The sequence below is a fragment of the Cololabis saira genome, chromosome 7, assembly GCF_033807715.1.
Source record: "Cololabis saira isolate AMF1-May2022 chromosome 7, fColSai1.1, whole genome shotgun sequence".
Lineage (NCBI taxonomy): Eukaryota > Metazoa > Chordata > Actinopteri > Beloniformes > Belonidae > Cololabis > Cololabis saira.
In genome coordinates this window covers 11,235,610-11,249,179 of record NC_084593.1, presented here as the reverse complement: position 1 = coordinate 11,249,179, position 13,570 = coordinate 11,235,610, and the positions used below count along the sequence as shown (strand labels likewise).

At 41.1% G+C, this 13,570-nt stretch overlaps 1 protein-coding gene across 6 annotated transcripts in view; it reads right to left on the bottom strand.

Annotated features, from left to right (window-relative positions):
* shtn3 (shootin 3) overlaps positions 1-12,669 on the bottom strand; it is a 65,322-nt gene extending 52,653 nt beyond the window's left edge. For all 6 annotated transcript variants that reach the window (XM_061724817.1, XM_061724819.1, XM_061724818.1 and 3 more), the window contains exon 1: positions 12,446-12,669. In XM_061724817.1, coding sequence (XP_061580801.1) covers positions 12,446-12,520 — 75 coding nt within the window. In that variant the 5' untranslated portion in view covers positions 12,521-12,669. The remainder of the gene's footprint in view (positions 1-12,445) is intronic.
* Positions 12,670-13,570: the final 901 nt, after the last annotated feature.

The window sequence follows — 13,570 nt, the reverse complement described above, 5'->3', positions numbered from 1 at the left end:
TACCGAACCCATATCTGCTCGAAAGGAGTGTGTCATAACACCAATCTGGGGAAGGACACCATGAAATCTTTGTTCCCAGTCATCAGCAGACTTCTCAGGCTCCCTTTAGACCCAGAATGATAATGCACCCCGACAAACCCATGCACAAGTGACCAACACTTAGTGGTTGTGTGTTCAAAACTCCTGGTAAAATGTGTACAAACATCCGTCTTGAGTGATCAGATCTGACCCTCCGGCTCTATATCCAAATAAACTTGCACACCATTTCACCGTGCAAACACCTAAAGTGTTGTTATTTTTAAATGCCGGAGGCTGCAGCTGGAAATAACTGGGCGTAAAAAAAAGAAAAGAAGAGAGAAAGGAACTTTATTCAGCAAGGATATGACAACACATATGACAAAATGAGAGCACACATTAGGCCCATTTTAAAATCCTTACACTGGCTACATGTTAGTTTTTGTGTTGATTTTAAAGTTCTTTTATTAGTTTATAAAGCACTACATGGGCTTGCACCAGAGTATATTTCAGAGATGTTTTTATTCTATGAACCAGGAATGACCTCAGATCCTCTGGCTCTTCCCTTTTAGCTGTTCCACAGAGTAGACCTAAAACATTTGCTGCTTTTAGCCACGATGCTCCAAAACTGTGGAACAGCCTGCCGGAGCATCTGAGAGGGGCTGCAAATGTGGACATTTTTAAACGTAGACTAAAAACTCATCTCTTTGGTCTGGCTTTTATGTAGGATAACATTTTATAGTTTTATTCTGTTTAACATTTTTAGAGGTATTTGTTTTATTTATTTATCTATTTGTTGTGATGTTTTTATTATTGTTATTTTATTGTTCTGGACTGATTATTTTTAACCTTAATTCTTGAACTTGTTGTATGTCAGTGTGCATTGGTCTCCCAGTTTTTATTTTATTTTTATTATGCTTATTTTTCAGTCAAAATGTTAAGCACTTTGTATTTCATGTACCTGGATGAAAGGTGCTATATAAATAAAATTTGATTGATTGATTGATTGATTGATTGAACACAAATCACGGTGCGTGCAAACACGGCAACATCCTGCACAAGGAGGAAGCTGAAGGACAAAGAGCTTTTCTTCCAACCCTCATTGAGAAAGATTTAGGGTCTAAAGACGACCAATAGAGCCTCCCTACCCAAGAGACTGTACCAACGGTTGCTTATCAACCAATAGCTTTCACATCATGTGTAAAAGCTGGCTGCAGCTAATGTTAGACAGACATACACAATCACCATCAGATTACTGCTTATTCTTTGTTGTTAGAACAAGTTAAACAGATCTGTAAATAAGATGGACCTCATCCACCACAATCGCTAAGACACTGTCATGGAAGACCTTGGTGGGTAACATGTCACATCATTGTGTCTGCTAACACAGGATTCAGGATCGCCGGATATAAGCCGGCATTGGGGACTTTCACTTGGTCCTCTAACAGGGCGATCAAAGGGACGACAAAAACCACCAGTGGTCCCATTTGGTTACCTGCTGAGATAACTGGTACATAAAATATCTAGCTTTCAAAGGAACGATTTGAGTGCCGTCTTCTGTTCAACTTTCGAAGAAAAAGTTGATGCCAAAGCCGATTGACATAGCTGCTAATCCTCAGCTGCAGCCATCTACACTGTTTCCAACAAGATTACAATGTTGCCACTCTCTCGTCATTGTGTTAAACCCACCCATACCCCTTTTCCACCAAACCGGTTCTGGTTCTGGTTCAAAACTCGTTCAACTTGGAACCAGCTGAGAACCGGGTTGCTTTTCCACAGCTCGGGTGCTAAGGGGAGCCACGTCATTACGTCGCTGCAAACGTCAGTTACGTCTCTGCGTTTGTGTTGGCGTATTTGCTCTAATACAGACTTGGTCCGCGTAGCACCCTCTGTGTACTATATCACTAATGGCGCTTTTCCACTAGCACCTACTCGGCTCAGCTCTCCCCCACTGGGTTTGGTTCTTTCCCACTAGGGGTCTAACGTGCCGAGTAGATACTTTTCTGTAAATACTCTGCCGAGGTTCTAAGCAGGCTGAGTCGGGCTGTGACGTCATCACACTACAGGCCACCGATTGGTTGGGGGGTTGGAGTCAGACGTCTGAGTCAGGATGTGACATCAGAGAAAGAGCGACTCTGACGGCTTCTTGTTCATTTTATTCCAGCAGCAATGGCAGCAGAAGTGTGTTTCATGATCCAACTCTGAGGTGCAGATGTTCATAAACCTGGTGCTGAGGAGAGAATTAAAAAGGGATCTAGACGGAGATAAGGAACGACCAGATCCACTAGGAGCTCTGTCCCTTCATAGCTGCTCGCGGCTACCAACGGACTTTTCAGCAGCAACATCTTTAGTGTTGTTGTCTTCTTCGTTTAGATCACACAATCAAATACGTCACAGCAGCTTCGCTCCAACCTCCTGCTTTGCTGCTTCCAGATTAATTCTTATTTGAAAATGTCGCTGTCTCGTAGTCTTACTATTGCCGTTGGTCTTAACAACTCCGCCCCCTCCGCTTACGTAAGCGGTTCTTTCCTCTAGCCCAGCAAAGAGTTGGTGCTATCTTGTACCGGTTTGTCTGGTCCGGAGCCAATTCTTTGTCAGTGTAAACAGAAAGCCTGGTTCAAAACTCAGAACCAGAACCAGCCCTGGAACCAGCTTGGTGGAAAAGGGCTACCAGACAATCTGTATACAAGGATACACTGATTTGATTGGACCCCCATGACTTTTGGGCATAGGTAATGAGCTCCAACAGCTCGTAGCTAGACACACCTGCATGGAAACCAGGCATGCATCTTGATTAGTAGCATCTCAACCATCAAACATGGTTCATGATCACTTTGAGGTTATGTTCTTTTCGCAACAGGGAACAGAAGACTTAAAAGGAAGATTGATGAAGGAAATGAGATGTGATCCTGACCACAAAACCTCTTCCAGTGTGCCCAGGATCTTAGGTTTACTTTCCACGAGCGGCATCAGGAAAACTGTGTGAAAGTCCCAGAGAGAACCAAAGGAAAACCAAAAGAGTCTGGACACGAATCCAGCAGACCTTGATAAAAACCTGAAAGTAACAGTGGGCCAACCCTCTATCCGACCAGGATGAGTGCCAATTACTTTCTTCCAAAGATGCTTTAACAAGCTACGGAGGTAAGTAAGTACCTCTGTCTGTTTGGATTTCTTGCTCAAGCAGAACGACTGTTTTTCACGAGCTTGCGTTTTGCCTGCCGCCCCCCTCCCCCCGCTGACCGATGCAGAGCCCTTCTCTGATCTCTGAACGCCGTCTGGCCTCAGTAGGAAAACCCACCGTCCATCACAACTGATCAGAGACCGACTGACTCTGCTCCTGCTGACTTGACAGCTGCCCCTAGAAAATGCAACACAAGGCTTTAGCTCTTTTTCACATCTTCAAGATCTGATTGATGCATCCCATTCTTGTTTCTAAATTTAGAAAGAGGACATTTTGATGTTGAAAATAGGACGAACGTCAACAACTGCGGCTGCTTCAGCAAGGCTTTACCGGTGGGTGGATGGTATCATTTAGGTCATAATGTTTAATCATTGATCAAAACCAAATTCATATTTCAGATATACCTGTTTTTTAACAACTTTAAAATGAAAAAAGTGTATTATATTATTTGTCTTTGTTATTATTTGTCATTTGTAACTCTTGTGCCCTTAGTTGCCATCAAATGGTGCCAGGATACTCTTGAACAAGAGATTGTAAATCCTAACATGTTGTCTCCTGGTTGAATAAAGGTTAATAATAAATAATAATATTGCTTTAATATTCATGCAAACCTCTGCATGAAAACAAGCAGATAAAATACACCAAGAGTGTGAGACAATGAACTCAAATTACAACCGTGTGTGCATCACAAGTCTATCTTGCATACTGTATCCAATGATGCAAGTGCACCACTGCAGTGGAAAAACAGCAGGGTGGTGACCTGCTTCCAGTTGTGTTACAGCATAACCTGCTTCCAGTTGTGTTACAGCATAATCGTTAGTAAGGTTGACTACGACCTGCTGATGTTTTGTTTGTTTTATTGTTTGCACTCGTAAAAAGGAACATTACAGAGGAAAAAAATTAAGAGAAGATGTGCAGGAAAAGTCTTAAAAACCCGAAGGGCTTATAAGCGACTCCCCCCTTCTAAAAACAAGAACAAATAAAAAACAATAATTCACAAAACTATATAAGCACAATACATAGGCCTATACAGTACAACTGATAACTCAGTTATACGATACTTCAGAATACAATTAAATAGCTTAGAAATATATTTGAATAGTGGTGAATGAAAAACACAGATATATTAAAAATGTATTAACTTTTTTCAGTTTTCTTTTGAATGCAGATAATGTTGAGCATGTTTCACATAGATGTTTTAAACTGTTCCACAGCACAACACCTTGATACATAAATGTAAATTTAGCCACTGCAGTTCTACAGAAGGGGATATGTAAATCATTCCTTCTTCTTGTGGAGTATGAACGATAATAAGAATTAAACTCAAATTATGAAAATGGGTAAAGTTAACAGAGAGCACATGACTTTATACATCAGGATTCCTGTTTGAGATTTATTCACATTGTAGATTGCTTTTAAACAGAGGTATGGATGGTGTTAAACGTGGAGAGTTAGTAACAATTCTTACAAAAGATTTTTGGAGTCTATGAATAGGTTGTAAAAAAGAAGGATAAGTGCTAGCCGTGATTAAATTACAATAAGAGATATGGGAATAAATTAAACCGTTGTACAAAGTTAATAAAGTGCTTACTTTTAAAAAGGGTTTAACCTTTTTTATGATACCAAAGGATTTTGAGACCTAATTGCACACAAATTCGCAATGATTCTGAAAACAACGTTTCTCATCAATATTGACACCTAAAAACTTTGCTGATGAAACATTAGAAAGTAAAACCTTATTAATATACATTTTTAGCATTTTCTGAATTATAATTCTTATTTTTATTCTTAAAGATGATGAAATGATTACTGCTGTACCAGTCACCTGCTCACACAAATGACCATGAAGGGAAATCTCACCTCCGTGACATCATCGAGAGCCCATGCTAGAAAAAACTCTAAGGAAGAAAGCGTTCTCACCTGGAGAAGTGAGTATTTAGGTTAGAGGAAGACTTGGCTTAACGAGTGAATGGAAACAGCTCATTTCTGACCAGAATTGGAGTAAGTGCCTTGTTTTTCTCTCTCTTTGCAGGGCAGATGGAGAGTGGCCTCTGAGTGACCACAGTCAATAGCTGGAATATCTGCAGCGCCGCTTTGCTCTCCACACGCTTCGTTTGAAATGGTAATTGGAACTCATAAAGAATTCAGTGACCTCCTGTGCAGCTAAAACGACAATGCAGACAAAGAAAATAGTCCCTTTGGGACCAAACAACCTAGAACTTTTAATATATCTTAGCTCTTTGGCCCACAGGCAGTGAAGAGAGGAAGATAAAAGAGCATGACATCACGATACAGACCACCAAAATCAGACTCTGCTTTACACTAGCTGAAATTTCAACAGTGCATGTCCTCTATCAGGTCGCCATGGTGATCAAGTTAGTCAACAAAACTGTAACTGGTGTGAAAGGTTATGTGAAAAAGAAGGAAACATGTTTTTTTAGAGGACATTGTAGGAGAATCAGACAAGTGTACAATAGGGCTGTTCGATTAATCGATTTTAAATCGTAATCGCGATTATGTAATTAGAACAATGTTAAAACGTGAAAATTCACTTTTTTTTTATTTTTTATTTTACCTTGTCTGCACACATATTAATGATTGATACCATATTAATGATTGATGGAAATACCTCTTGATACCTGCGACAAGTGCCCCATGGGAGAGGCTCTTTAGTGTAGGAGGGGGCGTTGGAACATGCTACCGGGTAGACCAGCTCGTGTTCCTTGATTTTTTTTTTCAGAGATAAAACTTTATATTTTATTATATTTTTTAAAACTTTTTTTCAACTTATTTTACAGAGTTTTGCACTTTATTCATTCCTTTTTGGTTTAATCAGAGCAAAGTTTGCACTTAAAGTCCAATGGGGCAAATGTTCAATAAAAAAACAGCATATTTGAAATCATGTCTTGCCTTTTGTCAATTCACAAAATAATCGTAATCGTAATCGAAAATCGGATTTTGAGAGAAAAAAACCGAGATTTTATTTTTGGGCAAAATCGAACAGCCCTAGTGTACAAATGATTTATCAGTTTCACCCAAATATTTTCAAATCACATAGCGTGGAGTTTCCTCTCCTAACACTGACGTCTTCTTTGGTTTACCTGACAAACCCCCCCCATCCATCTATCCATTATCAACACCTATTCATTCCTATTCAGGGGTCTGTTGGAGACTATTACAGCTGTCTTTGGGCTCAGAGATGATGAAAAGTTCCCCTTAGACAGGTACCCAGTCCATCCCGAGCTGCTAAACTTCCCATTTTGATTTTGCTTGCTCAAAATTTGAGACACAACTTATTACTGATATCTTTTCCCACCCTTCATGTTGAATTATCTAACTAAATAAGTTTTATAATCCTCTATTACTGCAAAATGAAAGCTCTCTAGCTGAAGCTGTTTCCTGCCAATCGGCCAGGTGATACTTTTGGAAAAGCAATTTACAAGATAAAATCATGTTTCTTTCGCATGTCTTAGCAATTCCATTAACTTAATTTCCACCCTTTTCTCTACTGTGTGATAAAAAGCCACTTCTTTGACTTGATTGTACAAACTAAAACAGCAGCATGAACATCCTCCAGGAGTGGCAAGTCCATATACTCATGAGGGGTCGTACTGAGAGCAACTCTGAGCAGCATAATCTTTCATTGGTGCATCATTCTCCAATTGACGGACTTCTCCAAGGTCATAATTTAGAAATAATTTCAGATATGAAATGTTACAGCGAGAAAAGAAATGAACACAATTAAACCTGACAAATTAAGAAGAACACTGAGCAGTTTATTCAAGGTTCATACTAGAGATGCCCCGATACCGATACTGGTATCGGGGCCGATACTGCTCTCATATACTCGTACTCGCAAAAATTCTCCGATAACACGCACCGATACCACTTCATTGTTGTTGTAGTTACTGGTTAGTGACTCTAGTGGGAGATGATGAGCCGCAGTCAGCGTGGTGATGAGAAGAGAGTGATAACCATGAGTGAGACTGGCAGCGCCATTTCAGGTGAGATAGCGACAATTAATGCAAGCGGGATGTCAGCAGTGTGGACATATTTAAAAATAAGGGACGACTACAGAAGCAAGACAGACTGCAAACTACGTGCTGCTAAGGTGTCAAGAGGAGGAAAGGAGAATACGTCGTTTAATACCAGCAACTTGATAAAACGCCTCAAGACGCATCATAAAGCTGAGTATACGGAGTTTGCTAAAGCTACTGCAAGACCATAACAGCCAACATTAGCTCAGGTTCTGCAAAAGCGACAGATAATGGCAAGAGAAAACCCACGGTACGTTAAAATAATGGAGGCTCTAACCGATTATATAGCACTGGATGAGCAGCCACTGTCAGCTGGAGAAGACGAAGGATTTCGCCATCTTCTCGACGCACTCAAGCTGCGATTGATATGTTATATGTTTGATATTTTCTTAAATGTGAAGACAGTGCCAGTGTGGAGACTTTTTATTTACACAGGAAGATTATTTTTTGTTTAAAATAGTTATTCTACTCATTTTATTTATTTTTATTGAATTTATCTGTTGCAAATAAAACTTGTCTTCCAATTCATTGCATTTTTCATTGCATTTTTAGCCTAGTTATTTTTGTGGTAGAAGTATTGTATCGGTACTCGGTATCGGCAAGTACACAAATTAAAATACTCTTACTTGTACTCGGTGTGAAAAAAAAATGGTATCGGGGCATCCCTAGTTCATACAGCACGGCGCCATAAAGGTGATGACATTTGCACGTACTGTACTGTGGTAGCTGGGCCAGTGTTCTGTTTTTGTTAAATAAAAGTCATCTTGTTGTGGCTGTGCATTGCATTATGGGATACAAGTGGGAGGTAGATTGATCAGATGCATACTGTAAATCATTCCAGAAGTACATTTGAGTCATTTCCGTCACTCTGAATACGCCACCCTGTCTGTTGCTCTGATTGACCGTAGCGTTGGTGCCATCCCTTGGATCGCAGGCCTGATGGATCGTTTTCAGACCCTACGTCTCTCTGGACGCGGCGTCTGATCTATCAAGTGCCCGACAGCAGAAGAGATTATTCACACTCATGATCTGAGAAGGGCTCGCAACAAAGCCCAGCTGATATTCAGATAAGCAAGCCTCTCCTCTCAGCGCCGGCTCGCTCTGCTGCAGCTGCAGGAAGCCGTGGCCCAGTTCTGCTCGGCTCTACCTGCAGCCTCACAGACTGTCAGCTCAGATTTCCCTGAGGAGCCCGGCGAGGGCAGCAGGTTCACCGGCTCCCAGCGCGGTGCCGAGCCTGCAGGGGTAGCGGTTCAATTCCCGGTGCTGCCACTTTGTCCCTGAACGTATAAAACATGCTAATTCTCCACCCACCTATCAGATCCGAGAGGCAGGCCGTTGATGCTGGATGCTCTCACAGCTACAACATCCAAGTTTGTAGACCAAATGTTGTTGTTTTTGTAATGATCGTCATCAGCCACAACAGCAAATGGACTTAAATCAGGTTGAAAAGAAAATAAGTGACTTTAACACCAGCGTATGTACACAACTGAAAGATACCAACAATTGGGTTTATTGTAGGACTGGGCGATATATCGAGATTTTAATATATATCGATATATTTTCAAACGCGGTATGGTACGAGACAATATCGTTTATATCGATTTAATTTTTTTTTTTTTTTTTTTTTTTTAATGATTTTGATATCGCTTATTTTGTGACAAATGGACTTGAATGTTTTATTTGAGATTTCCACAAATGTTTTGTTATTTGCACAACTGTCAACCTCAGTGGAAAAGTCTGCCTGTTACTGTCTACATTGTATTAATTGCACACTGTATTTTAATTTAATTGTTATGCAGGAAAGGGATATTTGTTTTATTTTATTCAAGAAGCATTTTTATTCTATATATGCAGGCAGTTTATTTTTATTTCATTTGTTTTATACATTTTGATATTGTGCAGACCTCTGTTAATAAAGGAACCTGTGTGACATTTGGCACGAGGCTTTGTATTAAAACTGACTTTTTTTTTTGAAGCTAACAGAGATGCTATGCTATAATGCTTTGGGGGAAACCCCAATTATGGCACAGAAAAAATATCGATATATATCGAGTATCGCCATTCAGCTAGAAAATATCGAGATATGACTTTTGGTCCATATCGCCCAGCCCTAGTTTGTTGGTGTTTTTCCACACAAGAAAAAGAAATTAGAAAAAGCAGCAAAGAAGAATAAAAAAAAAAGTGTTTACTAGGGAAGCCTGGTTGGCGTCATCTGAGTATCCCCCCCACATCAGCACCAGCTGGATGATTAAAAAAAGATGGAGCAGGCTCATTAATTGTATTATGCAGCAATCAGTGACTGGCGCTGCCCTCCCTCCCCCTCCCCTAACGAGGGATGAAGCATCAGCCATTAACCACCCAAAACGTTGACTGTTTCACTGTGAAAGATAATAATCTTAATGAGGCTAAAATGGTTCATTTAGATGAATAATTTGACCTATAAAATCCTCTAATCTCTGACAAAATTCAACAAAAATCACAGAGGGCTTTGAGGGAATTGAGATTAATTTAAAATAAATGTATCTCTTTTTATAATAAATAGTCCGTACAGAAGACAGTTGCAGCTCTCATTCAGACCTTCACACTATCAGGGCCGGCGTTTAGGACTATCATCCTGTTCTGAGGTGTTTTCAGGTATGGACGGGGCTTCAACCAGAAACGAGGTCAGCAGTAGTCAAACTGCTTCCTGCTAATGTTTTCATTAGGGAGCTGGCTCAGGTGGGTCGTCATGTGACCAAATAAATGATAGTCATGATGAGACGAGACCGTGGCGACCAGATTTCATCTGTGACAGCATGAATTTGTTTTTTTTCAAGGAAAAACCAAGAGAGGTTCTGCATGAACCTGTGAGGTTTGATCATTGTCCTTAATGTGAGTGGGACTAAAATGTGTTTAAAGATTAAATATGGACTGTATTTGAATCACAAAGTGTTTCTAGAGAGGCATTATAAAGGTAGGGTGCATGATGCCGACGGATAATGGTAAATATTCCGTTAAACAGCAATAGTTTCAGTAGAGGAACACAGCAGGATGTCATGGATGATTATCTGGTGAAACCTCACTTGTTTAGCTCTGTATGTGCTTTTTATTGTGCTAACGTCTGCAGATAGCGGCGAATGTTTGGCCCAAACTGAGTCAACGTCTGCAATTTTCTTCTCCCCCATTTGGCCTTGAGTCAGGGTCACCGTGTGGGGGTGAACCCTTGTCCACATATCCACCAGATATGACTCAAATATGCATAATCCATGGGCCCCGATGACCCTGAGTGAAGGCCAAACACGGGACCAGAAACCTGCAGACCATGACTTTGTTTGGCCCAGATTTGGCCTTGAGCGATGGACTTGACCACATATCCACCAGACACAGCCCACATCCGCATTTCCTTTGGACCTCTAGGCTCAGACTGGGCCTGATTCTTGCTTTGACCCATCTTAAACCCAGTTTACAGCGCCAGATTAGGCCCAAATGTGCCTGCTGTCAACTGCCTCTTGTAACCTCTTGACACGTTCTCTTTATAGATAGATAGATAGATAGACTTTATTAATAGACTCAGGGTCCATTTAAAAAAAGACAAACACACATACAAATCTATAGATTCTATAAATTTATAGAAGATTTCGGTCGTAACTGCACCGGGACTCGGACCCGGTAGTGAAAAGACACAAGGGCCTTTTATCCTACACTATATTGGTCAGAGAGGACATCACTTCACCCTAAAGTGAACTCCGTTTGAGCATCTGAAAGAAAACTCTCACAGAAATCAGTTCTTTATGATGTTTAAATTATTCTGAAACATAATAAACCACCATCACGCTCATACAGTCAGTTTAATAGGCCCGATCAGGCGAATATGCACATCTTGGGACTCCTGCCTCAGGCACAGGGGAGACAAACGAACTCCCTTCAGAGCCTTAAGGGTGCTTTAGCCCCAAGAACTCGAGTGAATGCTAATAAGACGCAGTTTGTACTGCCGTGTAGCTCCCAGCAAGACGTCTGGTTCTGTGAATAAATAGTGAATAAATGGATGTTTGTTGTGCTAAAACTATTATTTGGTATAGAACTTAAACTTGCTGAGATTGTGCAGCTCTGAAACGTCTTCTGAAATGATGCAAGAGTTGAGATTTCCACAAACATGTAACGGCGGCAAAGATTAAACTGGCGTAGCCTAGATTATTTTATTTATTTACACTAAAAGAGGAGGGCACGAACAAACACTGTCACTCACTCTGACATGTTGATCACAGGAGTGCAGCTTTGGAGACGGAGCAGCTCAATTATCTGGAGTAGGACTCTTAAATCACCCCCACCATCCACCCACCCTATTGGCCTGATTAGATAATAACTTTAAGGAAATCTGGGATGGCAGACGGATCATGACCCGCCTGAAGCTGAAGGGCTGACTCACACCTACACGGCCTGGACACCACTCACTACATCACACAAGAGTTATCAGTATTTTGCATGTCCACTGCCTTTTATATCCCATTGTACCATTTTGTTAGTCTCCCTGGGACAGACTTGGGCCTACATGGAAAGGAAGAGCCCCTCCCCCTGTACCCCCCCAGCTGGTCGGATTAGGCTCCTAGTTTATGTATTCAGTCCTTGTCTTTTGATGACATTCAAACTATTCCTGCTAATTATCCGTTTAAACCTGAAGCAAGCGTTTTTTTCCCTCTCCATTATGGGCTGACATCACCAACAAGCAGCCTCTAAAGTCTAAACCTCCCCCAACCCCCCCTTTTTTTTTTTTTTTTTTTTTACAAAAGAAGGGTATTATCATTCTTATTTATAAGGAAATGTTGTTTCTCCGTTAAATGGGGGGTCTAATCCAGATGTGACAGCTGTGAAGCGGACGGTAGCGCAGCAGGACGGTCCTCCATCTACATAAAGAGATAAATTCAGGGAGGGGTCCGGCTCCGGAGAAGCCGGCCGGCGCTTCTCAAGGCTGATTTATGGTTGCGCGTTACACCGACGCAGAGCCTACGGCGTAGTTTACGCGGTGACGCGCACCGTACTTTGCGCGTGGCTGCGTACGCTACGGCGTAAGCTCTGCGTCGATTTAACGCGGAACCATAATTCAGGCTTGAAGCCGCGGAACCCGCCGGCTCATCGTCCCAGCTGAGCCTGGACGGCTCGTGAACGCGCATGATGAGACACAAAAGGGCAGAACCGGAGCTGCCGTGAAGTGGCTCGTTTTCTATAGTCGCTTTACCTCCGTTTGCATGTGCGGGTCCTTCTCCTCCTCGCATCCCTCCATCATCTGCGCGGATGAAGAGCAGGGGAGCATTTTTCCTGGATAAAAGAGGTCCTACACCAATCCTGCTGATCTGTGGAGGCTCTGGTTCACGGGAAACAGGAGGTCTGGGAGTCTAAGCGCACATGGCTCAGCCGAACACATGGGGATGGAGAGCAGCTCTCTGCCGGCGCACACAATCCTCCTCCCCCTCTCACTGACAGCATCATCTGCGCCCCTGAACCCCCCTCCCTGCATCCCTCCCTCATCCCTCCCTCATCTCCCTGCCAGCGATGGAGCCACGCCAGACCATGTGCGCATGCGCACGGACCTCATAAAATTCCGCTTCAAGACCTTAACCAGGGGCGCAAAATTAACCCCGTTACAAACCCCAGCTCGTCAGGGGAAAGGGGTTTGCAAGCATTAATACTAAAACAAATTCTTCAAAATATTCAAAGTATTTATTTTAGTTTGTTTTTGTGTGATACATTTAACAGAATGAAAATAAGGTAACTTAATCTACGATGGAGTATTAGGGCCAAACAAAAAAACAAAAAAAGGAAATTACGAGAATAAAGTCATAATGTAATGAGAATAAAGTCGTAAAATTACGAGAATAAAGTCATAATATTACGAGAATAAAGTAATAAAATTACGAGAATAAAGTCATAATATTACGAGAATAAAGTCGTAAAATTACGAGAATAAAGTCATAATATCACGAGAATAAAGTCGTAATATATTATAAATATATAAATATAACTTCACAAGATGCTCAATATTCCTCATTTTAACACAGGGAGAAGAAGCTCTTCCTGTTAGAGTTCTCATAAATTATACTCTCATAATATTACGACTTTATTCTAGCAACATTACGACTTTATTCTCGTAATGTTACGACTTTATTCTCGTAATTTTACGACTTTATTCTCGTAATATTACGACTTTATTCTCATAATATTACGACTTTATTCTATTACGACTTTATTCTCGCAACATTACGACTTTATTCTCGTAATTTTACGACTTTATTCTCATTATATTATGACTTTATTCTCGTAATTTCCAATGTTTTTTGTTTTAGTTTGGCCCTAATACTCCGTC